A 16,435-nucleotide genomic window follows, 5' to 3' on the forward strand; every position below is an offset into this window, starting at 1 on the left:
ATATATATATATATGTATATATATATATGAACCTGAACATTTGAATAATAGGGCCCCTTAAATGCCTTTAATCTATTTTGCAAAGCGCTTGCCTTGCACATGCTGCCTATATCTTTTAACCTTGGACTGTATGTTATCTTATTTTCTGTTTGTCTTGTGCCAAACTGTTAAAGCACTTTGACCTGCCTTCAACAAATAATGTTATTTATTGTTATTATTATGAAAATCAAGCAACAGAAACTATGTTATTGATGTCTTTGCAGCACAGATTTCTGGAAACCTCCACAGTGTGTCTCGTGTTGCTTTGAGGGGGAAAAAGAAATCCGACAGCAGCACCGACAATAATTTTTCTTGGAAACGCTCGGGGGTTAAAGATATCTTTCAGTACACAACATCAACAACAACAACAAAGAGCTCCTCCTCACCATGTGCAGCAGGGTCTTGTTGTCCCTCAGGGAGCCCACCATGCCCACCACGGACACGGTGAACATCACCAGGCCCAGCAGAATGAGCACCACGGCGGGGGCCAGAAACAGGCCCTCCAGGGTCCGGTTCTTCTGCCGCTCCACTTCAGCGTAAACCCCCACACAGAGAACACAGAGGCCCATAAGCTGCAGAGAGAGGGGGGGGGGTTAGTGGGATAAAAACACTCACTGGAAGAAGAAGGAATAGTGTCGAGGGTTTGGTACGCAGTGTTGGTGATGCTGACATTACAGAAACTGATGTGAGAGCAAAGTCTATTCAAAGTCAGAATACTTTTACTGACTGCACTCCAATTTTGCATTAAGGAACAAATACAGGTTGATTGTAGTATTTGAAACCGAAAATGATTTTTAAATGCACTTAAAGAGGCCCTTTTCTGCCTTTTTCTCTTTCCTGTAGTGTGTTCTATAGGTTTTAGTGCATGTAACTGGTCTGCAAAGGCTAAAATCCTAGTGCTCCCTAACCCTATGTTTACTTCAGGAAAATAGTGACATCACTATGTAACACTCACGCTCCTATTGGTCATTGCTCCAACACATTGTACGTGATGGAACAGAGGGTGAAAAGAGGTTATAAAGCATTTCTATGCAACTGTATGACTGTAAGTGATAGGCTAAGGGGCGGGACATCTCTAAGCGGTTGACCAATCAGGCAGTAGGAGAAAAATAAAGAGCTTTTTGAACATTAAAGCATGGAGTTATATATCATAATAAAGTGACATGACCTTGGACTTTGAGGAACTAGGAAGGACATTTTTAATTTAGATGACTTATTCAAGCAAGCCAGATTGATTGATGATGCAAAAATCGTTAAATGTTTATTTGTTCAAATCAAACCAAGGAATGTTTTGGCATCTCCTCACTCCGTGCAAACGCTCCGCTGAAATCCAGACTAATGAACTTCTTAAGTGGATTTGTTTCCTCTTAAGGAAGGATTTGGCTCCAGCCCACATAAACCGAAACTTTATCCACTTAGAGGAATTATGCAGTGAATGAAGACGATGGACGTGACCCCTAATAGACTCAGACAGTTCACAATGATTGGATGAGCAACAAAACCGTGATGACACCGTGTGCAACAACCTGTGATACCGAGGAAAGCAATCAGAGTTTATTTATAAAGTCCAATATCACACATTCTACATTTGTTTCAGTGGATTTTTTAATGGGAGAAACCCCCCAGTTAATGGGAGAACCCCCTCCCGCCAATTAACGGGAGAAACCCCCCAGTAATGGAGAGGACCCCGCAGTAATGGGAAGAGAGCCCCGCAGTTAACAGGAGAAACCACCCCAGTTAACGGGAGAAATCCCCCCCTCCAGTTTAACGGAGAAAACCCCCAGTAATGGGAGAGACCCCGCAGTTAACAGGCAGAAACCCCACCCCCAGTTACGGGAGAAACCCCCGCAGTTAACAGGAAGATAACCCCCAAGTTAAACAGGAGAAAACCCCCCAGTTAACGGGAGAAACCCCCCAAGTTAACCGGGAGAAAACCCCCCCAAGTAATGGGAAGACCGCCAGTTAACAGGAAAAACCCACCAGTTAAGCGGGAGAAACCCCCCAGTTAACAGGAGAAAACGCCCCCCCAGTTAAGCGGGAGACACCCCCCAGTTAACAGGAGAAACCCCCTTAAGCAGGAGAAACCCCCCCCAGTTTAACGGGAAGAAACGCCCCCAAGGTAATCGGGAGAAGACACCGCGCAGTTAAAGCAGGAGAAACCAAGTTAACCCAGGAGAAACGGCCCCCAGTTAACGGGAGAAACCCCCCCCAGTGAATGGGAGAGAACCCGCACCCGCAGTTAACGGGAGAAAAACCCGCCCCCAGTTACGGGAGAAACCCCCCCCAGTAATTTGGAAAGAAGAAACCCCGCAGTTAACAGGAGAAAACTCCCCAGTTAACGGGAAAAGAAACCCCCCAGCTAAGGGAGAGACCGTCCGCAGTTTAACAGGAGAAACCCCCCCAAGTTAACGGGAGAAACCCCCCCAAGGTTAACAGGGAGAAACCCCCCAGTTAACGGAGAAACCCCCAGTGAAATGGGAAGATGACCCCGCAGTTAACAAGGAGAAACCCCCCAGTTAACAGGGAAGATAACCCCCCCAAGTTTACCGGGAGAAACCCGCCGACAGTAATTGGGAGAGACCCCGGCAGTTAACGGGAAAAGAAACCCCCCAAGTTAACGGTAGAAAAAAAAGAAAAACCCCCCCAGTTAACCGGGAAAGAAACCCCCACAGTAATGGGAGAAGAACCGCAGTTTAAACAGGAGAAACGCCCCCCCAAGTCTAACGGGAGAAAACGCCCCCAGTTAATGCGGGAGAACCCCCAAGTAATGGAGAGACCCCACAGTTACAGAGAGAATCTCCCCAGTCTAACGGGAGAACCCCACCCAGTAATGGGAGAGACGCCCCGGCAGTTAACAGGAAAGAAACCCCCCCCAGTTAACAAGGAGACAAGCCCCCCCCAGTTAACGGGAGAAACCGCACTCAGTAAATGGGAGACCGACCCCGAAGTTAAACGGGAAGAGACCGGCAGTTTAACAGGCGGAGACACCCCGCAGTTTAACGGGAGAAAGCCCCCCAGTTAAAGTCCCGGGAGAAACCCCCAAGTAAACAGGAGAAACCCCCCAGTTAACCGGGAGAAGATCCCGCAAGTTTAAGCGTGAAGAAAACCCCCCTAGTTAACAGGAGAAACGCGAACGCCAGTCAGCGTTTCCGACGGGGGCCGTCTTGCCGTTCATTTGACCCGCCCCTTATTCAGCTCGGGACGCCCTGCGAACTCGGAGCCCGAGGGCGTCCCAAAAATATTTATATTTCCAGAGAAAGATCGAGAGTTTTTATCGGCTTGAAATAACGAAAAGGAAAAAGGACACAGGACATCCCTCTTTGGATGCGGCAAAGGAGTCTGGTGGGATTATTTCTGAGTTATGCGTGAAGAGCGTTTCCGCCCCGAATCGAAGGTGCGCTGCTACAGGAGCAACACGGAACGTGGCGCGATTTGGACGCGCTGAGCGGGGGGGGGTTTAGTGAGCTGCGAGCACCAAAGAGCCTCGGGCAGCGCCGGCGAAACTGAGGCTCCGTGGTAGAACTGGTGGTAAGCATGAAGAGCGCGTTTGGGAGGTGAAAAGAAGCCGGCCCGCTTTAAGAGAGCCGAGCCAAATGATCCCGGCCCTCAGAAGACAGTATCTATAAGGCCGACGGCCTCAATGTCATAAAAATAAGGAGAGACCCCCCCCACGTTTATATGGGGAGACCCGAAAAGTTAAGGGGAACCCCCCCCCTCCCCAGTTAATGGGAAAGACGCAGGTGGATGTCCAACAATCACCGTGGGGAGGGGCCATAATACTTTTCTTTCTAGAAAAAACGCTGTGTGGGCTAAGCCATTTCCAAGCAAACCAGTTTTTTGGGCAACCGCTTTTAAACTTTCAAGATGTTTTTCCATACGTTTACTCTTGATAGCTGCTTTTTTTAATCTTGTACTTTTAAAATGGAGGGCAAACGTCCCCAGAAAACGCTGTTTATAAACATAATTGAATTTTCTTTTGTACCCCTTTTTACATATTTATTGTACTTTTGTATGTAAAAAGAATGTGTAACATCTTCCCTTATGCTTCGTATGTTAAAAGAGAAAAAAAAAAAAAAAAAAAAAAAAAAAAAAAAAAAAAAAAAAAAAAAAAAAAAAAAAGAAACACATGTCATGCCTTTTCGGTTCTACCCGTGCCACCCTTGTGTGTTATGATAGGTTTTTGCCTGCATGTAAAAGCGGACCCTGCAGTCAGGCAAAACCCCCTCAAAAGTAAAACCAGTTAAAGTTAATTCTATTCAACTTCTTAATTGGGGCAGCATTAGATTTGAACTTTTTGTGGGGTTTACTTAATATGTTATGATTCTACTTTTATGTAAAATTAAGCAAAGAAGCAAGATTTCNATCAGTATGTAGTGTCTCTACTTTAAAGAGTCCTCTCCTGCTGATGTTCAGGTGTATATCAGTATGTAGTGTCTCTACTGGGACATGTCTCCATGCTTTAATGTTCAAAAAGCTCTTTATTGTTCTCATACTGCCTGTGCTGCAGCACCTCTTTTCACCCTCTGTCTGAAACCTGAACCCAGTCTGCTCTGATTTGTCAACCGCTTAGAGATGTCCCGCCCCTTAGCCTATCACGTACAGTCATACAGTTGCACAGGAAAGCATCTTTGTGTTTAGTTAGGGTGATTTAGCCTAATGTGGGACATTTGTTTGAAGGTTGCTCCACCCTCATCTGTGATTGGACATTTGAGAAGTCATGTGATTTAGATTTTTGATAAGTGTGGGTTGATAAGAAAAAAAAAACGGTTATAGAGAGTGTGAAATACTAAACTCTATTAAACTTCTGCTTGAATATGTGACTCGCTTTGGCCATCTTATTATAATTGGCCTTAACATACCTGTGCTTTGTTGGACCAAATCATTTAAATGTCTTCACCTGCCACAATCCTATTTTATCATCCAATAAAAACAGTTTGGGTAGTGAGGAGCAGGGACACTTTATTAAACAAATATCTGTTTGTTGACCTTGATTCCAATGAACCAGAAGGCTCTGAACATGCCGGGACATGTTTTTTAAACTGGTTTAGAAATAATACCCACACCAAATGTACCTTTATTTAACTAGTATTAAGTACTTTAAATAACATTTCACACATGCATTATTAGTATATATTAAAGTATATTAAGTCATAATATGAACATGAATGGCAGAGGTTGAAGAAGTACTCAGATCTCGTACTTGAGTAAAAGTAGAAGTACTCAGATCTTGTACTTGAGTAAAAGTAGAAGTACTCAGATCTTGTACTTGAGTAAAAGTAAAAGTACCAGAGTGTAGGAATACTCTGTTAGTAAAATTCCTGCATTCAAAATGTTCCTCAAGTAAAAGTAGAAAAGTATTCTCATCAAAATATAGTTAAAGTAGCGATAGTAAAAGTAGTCCTTGTGCAGATTGGTCCATTTCAGAATAATAGATATGATATGTTTTATAATGATTGATCATGAAAGTGTTCTCAAAGCTGGTAAAGGTGCAGCTAGTTTGAATGACTTTGTATACTGCAGGGTAGCTTGTGGATTTACTCCAGGTGGAACTAAAGTCTGATTTAACACTTGATTATATTTCACATCATTCATCCAGATCTGTAAAGTAACTAAAGGTATTACATACATGTAGTCGAGGAAAAGTACACCATGTACCTCTGAATTGTAGAGGAATAGAAGTACACAGTAGCATACAATTGAAATGCTCAAAAGTGTACTTCAGTAGAGTACTTTAACACCACTGCTGGATTTAAATCAATAATAAAAAGGCGCTTTTCCGCCTGTTCCTCTTTTCTGTCGGCAGATCTCTTTGCCCACAGCCTTCCCTTTAACTGCATCCAACGCCCTGCACCACCGTGCTGTTTGCTACCAGTTATCGATTAATACTGATAAAAACAATAGAAAAAATGCAGTTAATAACATCCAATTATACTGTAATGAATTATTACAAGGCCAAAAATGATTGTAGTAAGAAAGGATTAACAAATAGGAGGATGCATGATGTTTATCTTGCAGGCTAACCATGCATCTTGCTAGCTAGTATCCCCAAAACTCCACACCAAAGCCCATTCGAAAATATGACAATTTAACATAGCATGGCCCTACATCAACAAAAAAAAAATGTATATCATAATGTATGACTTACATGTTAATCACTATAGACTTCTGGTGAATACGGCATGAGTCCTAGCCACCATCGGGCTTTTAATCTCAATAAATCTGTAGCAAAACTGCACCAAAAACGCCCAAAACTGTGGATGAAAACAGGCTTTATAAGGAGGAGATACGTGTTTAAAAATCTAATTGTGATCGAGATGGTTGTGCTCATTGTCTGATATACATGCCGATGTGTACAACAGATGGTATAGATTCATCATATGTAAAATATTATGTGGTAACAAGTGTGCATAAGCAAGGAAAATATAAAACATTAAATTCACAGTTTTATGGATGAGGTTTGGCGAGGTGATGCTAGTGGGTGTTTCGCACCCGCTACCATTAGCAGACACTGTTGCAAATTAAAATAGCTATAATAACGTGAACGAATGCACAGGAAACTTACCGAAAACAGCATTGAGTAGATATTTAAGGTGAATTTGATGAAGTAGTAGAAGTGGTTTGTTTTCCTTAATTCAGAATAGGACGGCATGGCTGCTGATGCTAACAAGCTAGCGGTTAGTTCAGGGAAAATTATAATAATGAAACATCAAATATTCCTAATGAAATGGAATACGATTTTTAACAGAGCTAGCTGTTTTTTATATATATAGCAGCCCTCATTTCCCACATACTAACGTTGGTAAAGACCGCAACAATAACCACTTCCGCTTGGCCGGAAAAACAGTCCACGCTTTGTTTTGACTACCGTCTTAAAGGGGCAGTGAACACATCATCACTATCTAACTGGATTAGCATAATGATGTTAATTTACTAAATACAATTAAAATACAATAAATATATACAAATGAATAAAATAGTTAGTATAGAATAATTTTAAAAATCTTTCTCTATGTTTGGTATTAATAAAATAATTTAAAAAAAACAAGAATATAAGACTATTAAAAGTAAAACAGACATTGAGGTCAGAAAAGCCTTGTATCAGCAAAGCAGGTGTGGACCTATGGTAATATGCAGCTCATAGGATGACATTTTAACAATGTGTAACAGCATATAGTCACTAAAAGATACAATATATATATTTAATTACATTTGGTTTCCATCTATTCATGTTTACTGACTTGAAACTTGAAAGACAGAGGAACTTTGAAAATAACTAGTAAAGGAATTATTTACTATGGGGTTCTGCTTTGACCTCGGATCACAGCTAATCCCTGTTTCTTCTGGTTGCATCAGTTGTTGTTGCCACCCCTTGATGGATATATATATATATAGCATCTGGTGACATTACTCATGTTTTCACAAATAGGTTAATGCACTTGGCCATGTTTACAGGTGATCATCAGCACAGGTGTTTAATCTTCTGAGATGTTCTCATAGAGAGATATAGAAAGAGATTCATCTTGTTATTTAACTTACTGTTAATATGATGTGTGGGGTGGAGGCGATGTGAGTGATGTCATTGTATTCATACTGTTTTAATTGGGGTCAGTGGTGAGGTGATGTTAATGAGGTAAGTGTATTTCTTTAGGCTGTGGTGGCTGACTGCAAACAGTGTGGCACCATCATCAGGTTTTCTCCAAAGAAAGAGCATCATAAAGGTTAGTTTATCATCTCTAATCCACTTAAACGTTATGAAAGAGGGCACTTCATCATGTTGTCACCACTGGAGGTGCATCTTAGGGGGCATTTTATCAAGATGTATTAAGTGGAAGGGCACCATGGTGGACAATTGATAATGTTGTCCCCCCTGGAAGGACATCCTATAGAGACCTTTATCATGTTTTCTCCACTAGAAGTGCATCTCAGAAGGCATTTCATAAAGTTTTTTTCCACTGGAGGGCTAATTTAGAGGGCATTTGATCGTGTGTCTCCACTTGAAGTGCATCTTAAAAGGCCCTTCATCATGTTTTCTTCACCGCAACAGCACCATAGAGGGAACACGATGTTTTCTCCATCATCTCCATTGAAAGGGTACGTTGACCACCACTGCACTCAACATGCCGTTGGGCAAGACACTTCACCCTGAATTGTTCCTGTTGGTATTGTCCACAGTATTCAATGTGTTACATGTCTAGCACTATAGAAAGACTATAGATTGGAGGGATTAAACCCTCTGTAATGGTTACACATGCAGAGATGTGATATGTAAGGCGCTTTGAGCACTTGGAAAAGCACAACAAAGAAATACGTTTTTTTTCAATGTAAAGGCATCATAACAGGCGATTGATAAGGTTTTCTCCACTTGAAGGGCACCCTTGAAAGGACAATTCAAAAACCAATTTTCATCCACAGGTGTTATCATGAACTGTAGTTGCTATGCATGCTGGGATTACATCTACTGTAGTCCCATGAGATCATGAACAAGACAAAAGCAAATAAAGGAATGAATGATCATGTGCCTCTCAGTAAGACCCACATTTCAGCTTCTCGGTAAATTAATTGTTCTTTGTTGAAGGAACTAAATCCGTCTCCCCTGTGCACGTCCTCATGCCATTACACTGGCAGCAAGCCATCTAAGAGTCTCACATCTTTCACAAATAATTGAACTTTAAGTTTCAGTGGGAGGTAGGACAACACTTAGCCCGAGCTACTGAAAGCCAATAAAAATGGAAAAGGTCAGAAATAACCTTTGGATATTTAAAAAATGTCTTCATGTGTCTGGGCCTCGGAGTCAGTTCATATGGACTGAGTTTAGATTCATGAAGCAGCTCATTTGCTCTGTTAACTCATCTGAATCCTACACTTCCTTTGCCAAACTAATTTCCAAACTCATAGCCACACACCCAGTCGCTATAAACTGAGAGGGGCATAAATAACTTTCATTAAAAATCTCATTTGCAATTCCCATCTTGGCAATACAGAGGCAGCTCTCAATGATGCATACCAATTTTCCGTCTTGACAGAATGAGTATATTTTCACAGTTTTATCTATAGCTGATTATATATGATTGAGTCTGATTTCCACTGCACACAGCAATGCTAATGTAATCAGTTCTATAAAACCACTTTTCATTACTCGTTGTCTTTGTAAAACTTTTTTTTTCATCAGTAGAGATGAGAGCAATGAGGACGTTTCCAAAGAGACAATTATTAACTGCTGGACATCGTCTGCTTTTGTGGTGAAACTGTGTAGGGGATTATCTCATGTAATCCATCATAAAGTGTTTTAGCATCTATACTTGTTATTATGATACACTACTGTCGCTACACTACAAGCTCTTTTTAGGTCGCTAACTCTTTACAACGACCCAAAACTCTTCCATCAGGAGAAACGTGCTGCAGCTTCAGAAACAACGTAGATATAAAAATACAAATGTTCCAAAAACACATGAAGAAACATCTTCAGCAACTTGACAACACATGCAGATTTTAGAGAACATTCAGCAACTTGAGGAGACATGCGCAGCGTTTACTAAAAGCTGCAGACACAAAACGCTGCAAATACAAAACGCTGAAGAAGCTCAAATACAACGGAGACCAGGGGACACTAAAGAGTGACGCACACAGCTGGGAGACCAGGGAACACTAAAGAGTGACACACACAGCTGGGAGACCAGGGGACATTAAAGAGTGACGCACACAGCTGGGAGACCAGGGGACACTAAAGAGTGACGCACACAGCTGGGAGACCAGGGGACACTGTCACTACCCGATCCGTCCCCCTGCCCGATCGGTACTGCGCATGTGCGAGATGGTCCGCTATATTGGAGAACTCCGGACGGCAACCCAAGATGTACACTTGACACAGTGACTTTTAGCAAAGCTCAAAAATAAAACGAGAGAGAGATGAGTTATTGTTATTACAACGTGACTTCACTATTATTTAACAACTCAAGGTTCTTTTATTTGGGGTTAAGTACATTGTCAGAATAAGTGAGAAATTAATTTAACTTCTGTTAGACAGCCATATGCCATACATTTTTGCATACATTCACAGTAGCCTACATATTTATTCAGAATGATAGCTGTCTAACAGAAATACAATTAATTTCTCACTTATTCTGACAAATAAAAGAACCTTGAGTTGTTAAATAATAGTGAAGTCGTTACTTCACTATTATTTAACAACTCAAGGTTCTTTTATTTGTCAGAATAAGTGAGAAATTAATTGTATTTCTGTTAGACAGCTATCATTCTGAATAAATATGNGATGTTCAGGTGTATGTAGTGTCTCTACTTTAAAGAGTCCTCTCCTGCTGATGTTCAGGTGTATATCAGTATGTAGTGTCTCTACTTTAAAGAGTCCTCTCCTGCTGATGTTCAGGTGTATATCAGTATGTAGTGTCTCTACTTTAAAGAGTCCCCTCCTGCTGATGTTCAGGTGTTTATCAGTATGTAGTGTCTCTACTTTAAAGAGTACTCTCCTGCTGATGATCAGGTGTATATCAGTATGTAGTAGCCTTTTCAGTGTCTGCTACTTAAACAGAGTCCTCTGCTGCTGATTGGTCAGGTGTATATCGGTATGTGGTGACCGCATTAAGAGATATCCTCTCCTGAGCCTGATGTCAGGTGTACAAAGTGTGTTGTGTACGCTGAGCCAATAAGGAGTGCTCGCATGTTGTTTGGATTAACAGGTGTACTCAAATGAGTATCGAAGTGTCTCTTACTAAATACAAGAGTACTTATGCATGTGTTCAAACAGAGTACATATTGAGTAGGTAGTGGTCTAGATGTGACATGTCTCCAGCTTTAGTTCAAATAGTTGCCTTTATTGTTCTACTCTCTGTGCTTATGGCACATATAAATTCAGACCTCCTGTCAGAAACCAGAGCCAGTCTGCTCTATTGGATTGATGATCAGCTCTGTTGATGAGTGGACACACCGCAAAATAGATGTCGTTAGTTAAAGTATAAGTAGAGTAGTCATGTGGACCGTTGCATATAATCGTTCTACTATAAACCGGTCAACTAATTTACTGAAATTAAACTATAAGTAGTGTTCGGAAATCATAAGTTGTTCATTGTTAATGGATCCCTTCTAACAGTAACCTCTACATAGTGCTAATTAATAGTTCACAAACCTGTTAAGACAGTGATTGGACTGTTTAACACCCTCAGACAAACATAAGTTGCCATTATCTGTAATATGTACACGTGGATGATCAACAACATCTCATTCTTGTATATAAAGCTGTACATGCTGCCTAGCAGCCTGTCATTAAAAGGCTATTTACGCAGGTAAATACACTATTTATGGTATCTAATGTGCAGCTGTAATGTTGATGGGTCAGAGCTGCGTGTTCCTATTTATGCTTCGATGTGAGACATTAGGCAGACTCGGTGCATTCTGTCTGGCCCTGTGGTATCGTCTGCCACAGGCTGGAGATACAGTTCTGTTTTTCATTCTCGCAGTTAATAGCTTCTCTGTTTGTGCATCTGCATGTCCTTAAAGTCCCCTATGTAATCTCACCTTAAACCTGTGTGTATGGTCTGCAAACAGCAGGAATGATGATGGATATGATTGTATCATTCGCGCACACTTTATAAATTAGGATTCAAGCTCAAATTCATCCAGTTGGGGCATCAAATCTAGTTGTATACCTTTTTGTTTTCAGGTTTTGTTTATGACTTATTATATTTTAATTGTACACGCGATCCGGACTTCAAAACAAGTTAAATTATCTTTTTTTATTTTAAACGATTGAATGCTTCAACGAGTTGGCAGAGGTTAGTCTGGTTTCATAACTGTAAGCTGTTTTTCCAATATGATTTGAAATGACAGGTTTAGTACGTTTGCTACAGCAGATCTGCAATAAAACATCTGGAGGAATCATGTGTTGCTTCATTAAATAAACAATAACACTTACATTTTAGTTGAGTTTACAAGCATAGAAATTTGCCAACTTTAAAATCCTGAACGTCACCAAGCGGCTCCGATTCCCAGCTTGTGCGTCACTTTTTTAGTGGTCCCCTGGTCTCCCAGCTGTGTGTGTCACTCTTTAGTGTCCCCTTGGTCTCCCAGCTGTGTGCATCACTGTTTTATGTCCCCTAGTCTCCCAACTGTGTGCGTCACTTTTTAGTGTCCACCTGGTCTCCCAGGCCTGTGGTTGCATCACGTTTTAGTTCCCTGGTCTCCCAACTGTGTGCGTCACTTTTTTAGTGTCGGCCGGTTTCCCAGGCTGTGTGCGTCACTTTTTAGTGTCCCCCTGGTTCCCAGCGTGTGTGCGTCAATTTTAGTTTCCCCCGGTTTCTCCCAGCTGTGTGCGTCACTTTAGTGTCCCCTGGTACTCCCAGCTGTGATGTGTCACTTTTTTTGTGTCCCCTTGGGGTGATTTCTCAATGATCGAGGCGCTTCCTTGGTAGGGACATGTCTTCCGGAGTCGGGTCTTCAGAGGCTAGGCATTAATCCTTCCTGGGGGCATTCGGAAAAGAAGAATGGACAGGCTAGCAACGTGTGGCAGGTGTGGCGTCATTTAGAGGCCCCGGCCTTAAATTGGTTCGGGTGGCGCAAAGGCATTGTGGGATTTTAAGGACCGCCTGGATACCCACATGTGCATCCTTGAAATTTCCGCAACGAAGGATTCAGTCCTCGGTTGGAGAATTCCAAGGATCCTGGACTTTGGGACAGTCCCTTGTTAGGGCCGGATTCTGATGACGTAGTATTCCCTTGAAATAGTGGTACTGAAGAGATCCTTCCTTGACATTGAGAAACACCCTGGTCTCCAGCTGTGTAAGTCACGATTTATGTGTATATATGTATGTTTTTTAAACCGCAATGGCGTTTTTGTTAATGGAAATGTTTTGGGCTGTTGTAACACCATTTGCACCTGTCTGCCACTGTAATTATTAAGTGGGTTGTTCAAATATATTTCAGTAAGGACCAAGTGAAAGGACATTTTCGACCTTTAAAATACTGTNCAGCAGGAGAGGACTCTTTAAAGTAGAGACACTACATACTGATATACACCTGAACATCAGCAGGAGAGGACTCTTTAAAGTAGAGACACTACATACTGATATACACCTGAACATCAGCAGGAGAGGACTCTTTAAAGTAGAGACACTACATACACCTGAACATCAGCAGGAGAGGACTCTTTAAAGTAGAGACACTACATACTGATATACACCTGAACATCAGCAAGAGAGGACTCTTTAAAGTAGAGACACTACATACTGATATACACCTGAACATCAGCAGGAGAGGACTCTTTAAAGTAGAGACACTACATACTGATAAACACCTGAACATCAGCAGGAGAGGACTCTTTAAAGTAGAGACACTACATACTGATATACACCTGAACATCAGCAGGAGAGGACTCTTTAAAGTAGAGACACTACATACTGATATACACCTGGACATCAGCAGGAGAGGACTCTTTAAAGTAGAGACACTACATACTGATATACACCTGAACATCAGCAGGAGAGGACTCTTTAAAGTAGAGACACTTGATATACACCTTAACATCAGCAGGAGAGCACTCTTTAAAGTAGAGACACTACATACTGATATACACCTGAACATCAGCAGGAGAGGACTCTTTAAAGTAGAGACACTATATACACCTGAACATCAGCAGGAGAGGACCCCTTTAAATGAACTCCAGTCTGTAAGGGCCATTTATGAATGAATCATTTTTATTGCACCTTTTTATTAACTTCTTATGTTTGTATAAATATGTTTTTATTATCATTCCTTCTTTTTTTTTAAAGCAACAGTACCCAATTTTTCGGGATGAATACAATATTATTATTCTGCTAAAAGATCTATTTTTCCTGCCAACAGAGGGAAAAATAGCTTTTCTATAACTTTGAAAAATAGAAATGTTTTTCCTGGAGTCAGGAGCAGCAAAGTGTCTCCATTAACTTCAGCAGCCTGATTGTGATCATTAAATCATCAGAGGAGAGGTGAAGTAAACAAATCGTCTTCATCATCGTCCTCGTCTGCATCACCTGCAACTAACTTGTTTTTCTGTTCGCTGTGATTGGATCGAGAAAAAAGCCCTTAAGCGATATATTTATTTTGGTGATAACACCTGGCATACTTCAATAACTAGCAGCTATAAAGCCCTCTTCATAAAAAGTTACATTTTAATTCAACTATTTAGTCATATCGAAAGTAATTTTTCAAGCCCAGTTTGCTATTTAAAGTTTCTTCATCTAATTTAAAGTGGATGACAAAGGACTCAGATCTTTTTTACTCAAGTATAAGTAGCACTACTAAATTGTAAAAAAAGATATATACTATGTTAATAGTTAAAGTCCTGAAATGAAAAGTCTTCTTAAAACAAATGTAGCAGCATCAAAATATACTAAAAAGCACCCAAAGAAACATACAGAATGATTGCTTCATATATTGTAAAAAAGAACAAGGGTAAATCCTTGGGTTAATGTTCATTTACATTTAAATTTGCAATAATTATGTGGATAAAACTGGATAATTGAATTACCATAGTTCCTGACATACAATTAGATCATTTTAATTGAATAATATCAGTCCGTGAGTGCTCGATTAATGCAGTCTGTCCAAATCCTCATTAGAAGAAGCACGATTGATTTGACGTCACCGTCATTTAGTTTCACTCCCGCTGACCTTGTTCTAAAGATGTCTCTGTTAATCATTAATATATCGGACAGATGAAGATGTATCGTAAGTGGCATATTGATTAATGGAGGAGAAAAAAACAAAATGGCAAAATGCACCAAAATCCAAAGAGATTTCTCCATGTGATTTTGGATTATTGCAGAAAATAATCTCTGTCCAACAAACGTTTATAATACTTACACGTTTAGTTCAGCAAGATAATCTCCACATATTAACACCACTTGATTTCTGAAGTAAAAAGCTAACGTTAGGCTATAAAGGAACTACAGCACGGTCACATGACTTCACGTCACCACCACTAAGCTAAAGGAGGCTAATGTTGGGCTATAAAGGAACTACAGCACGGTCACATGACTTCACGTCACCACCGCTAAGCTAAAGGTAGCTAATGTTGGGCTATAAAGGAACTACAGCACGGTCACATGACTTCACGTCACCACCGCTAAGCTAAAGGTGGCTAATGTTGGGCTATAAAGAAACTACAGCACGGTCACATGACTTCACGTCACCACCGCTAAGCTAAAGGTGGCTAATGTTGGGCTATAAAGGAACTACAGCACGGTCACATGACTTCACGTCACCACCGCTAAGCTAAAGGTAGCTAATGTTGGGCTATAAAGGAACTACAGCACGGTCACATGACTTCACGTCCCCACCGCTAAGCTAAAGGTGGCTAATGTTAGGCTATAAAGGAACTACAGCACGGTCCCATGACTTCACGTCACCACCGCTAAGCTTAAGGCGGCTAATGTTGGGCTTGATGAGTCATTCATTCTGTCAGTGTGATGTTTATAGCTTACATTCGCTAGTTAGCCAAATAGCTAATATTTGCAATCAACCAACTCGTGAGCGTGAGCTATCTAAAAAGCTGGCTAACAAACGTCAGCTATATATCTATCTCTCCCATGGAGCTATCAATCTGTCTAGTTAGCGAACGTTAGCTGTCTAGCTAGCTATTAGCACATCGGTGGCTCTCTCAATTGGAATTAGAATGTATGTAGTGAGAGTAATTATAAAAACCTTTTTTGTAGTAAAGCCGAGTTGCTCTAATACAGCCAGCAAACATTGACATAAATTCCCCAAAATGCGTTATTTGGATAAATGAATCACATATTGATAATCTAAATGGTGAGTTTCTTGCCTGGATATGTGTTAGTTCTTAATAACAGTTCATTAAAAAGCTTAAAAGCTGTTTATTTGGCAAGTAAAGGTTTATAAAGATGCTGGCGCTATGCAAAGTAATAGCATTTGTGCTTTTACCGGCAGTACCAACACATAATAAGCCAGGCTATGTGGAAGTGCCTGAGAGCTGGCAAAGCAGAAGGTGAATAGAGCTACAGGTTATTCAATTGTCATGGATGTGCAGTGCAACAGGGAGCAGATGTAAATAGTGTGAAATGGGAAAGTATATCTTATCAGCGTGTGTTCACCTCTTTAGCTTTTCCTCCGCTGACAGCTGTGATGGAGAGGATCCCTGGAGAGAAGCTGTCCTTGATATTCTGCACAAACTGTGCTGTTGTATTTGCTGTAAAGTGTCTTTACTGTAGGGTATTTTTTTTTAAACGTGTGTACAGCACTTTGGCTCGACCAAAAATCGTTTAAAAATGTGNGCAAGTAAAGGTTTATAAAGATGCTGGCGCTATGCAAAGTAATAGCATTTGTGCTTTTACCGGCAGTACCAACACATAATAAGGCTATGTGGAAGTGCCTGAGAGCTGGCAAAGCA

At 40.9% G+C, this 16,435-nt stretch overlaps 1 protein-coding gene across 1 annotated transcript; it reads right to left on the minus strand.

The window, feature by feature from the left end:
• Positions 1-388: 388 nt before the first annotated feature.
• LOC104956029 (tetraspanin-15-like) lies at positions 389-6,873 on the minus strand (the record flags this gene model as incomplete). Its single annotated transcript, XM_010783462.1, has 2 exons — positions 6,602-6,873; positions 389-611 (listed from the first exon to the last, which is right to left on the minus strand). Coding segments are annotated over exons 1-2 (310 nt in total), but the record flags the coding sequence as incomplete, so codon positions are not given.
• Positions 6,874-16,435: the final 9,562 nt, after the last annotated feature.

The sequence above is a fragment of the Notothenia coriiceps genome, unplaced genomic scaffold (genome assembly GCF_000735185.1).
Source record: "Notothenia coriiceps isolate Sejong01 unplaced genomic scaffold, NC01 NC01_scaffold00025228, whole genome shotgun sequence".
Lineage (NCBI taxonomy): Eukaryota > Metazoa > Chordata > Actinopteri > Perciformes > Nototheniidae > Notothenia > Notothenia coriiceps.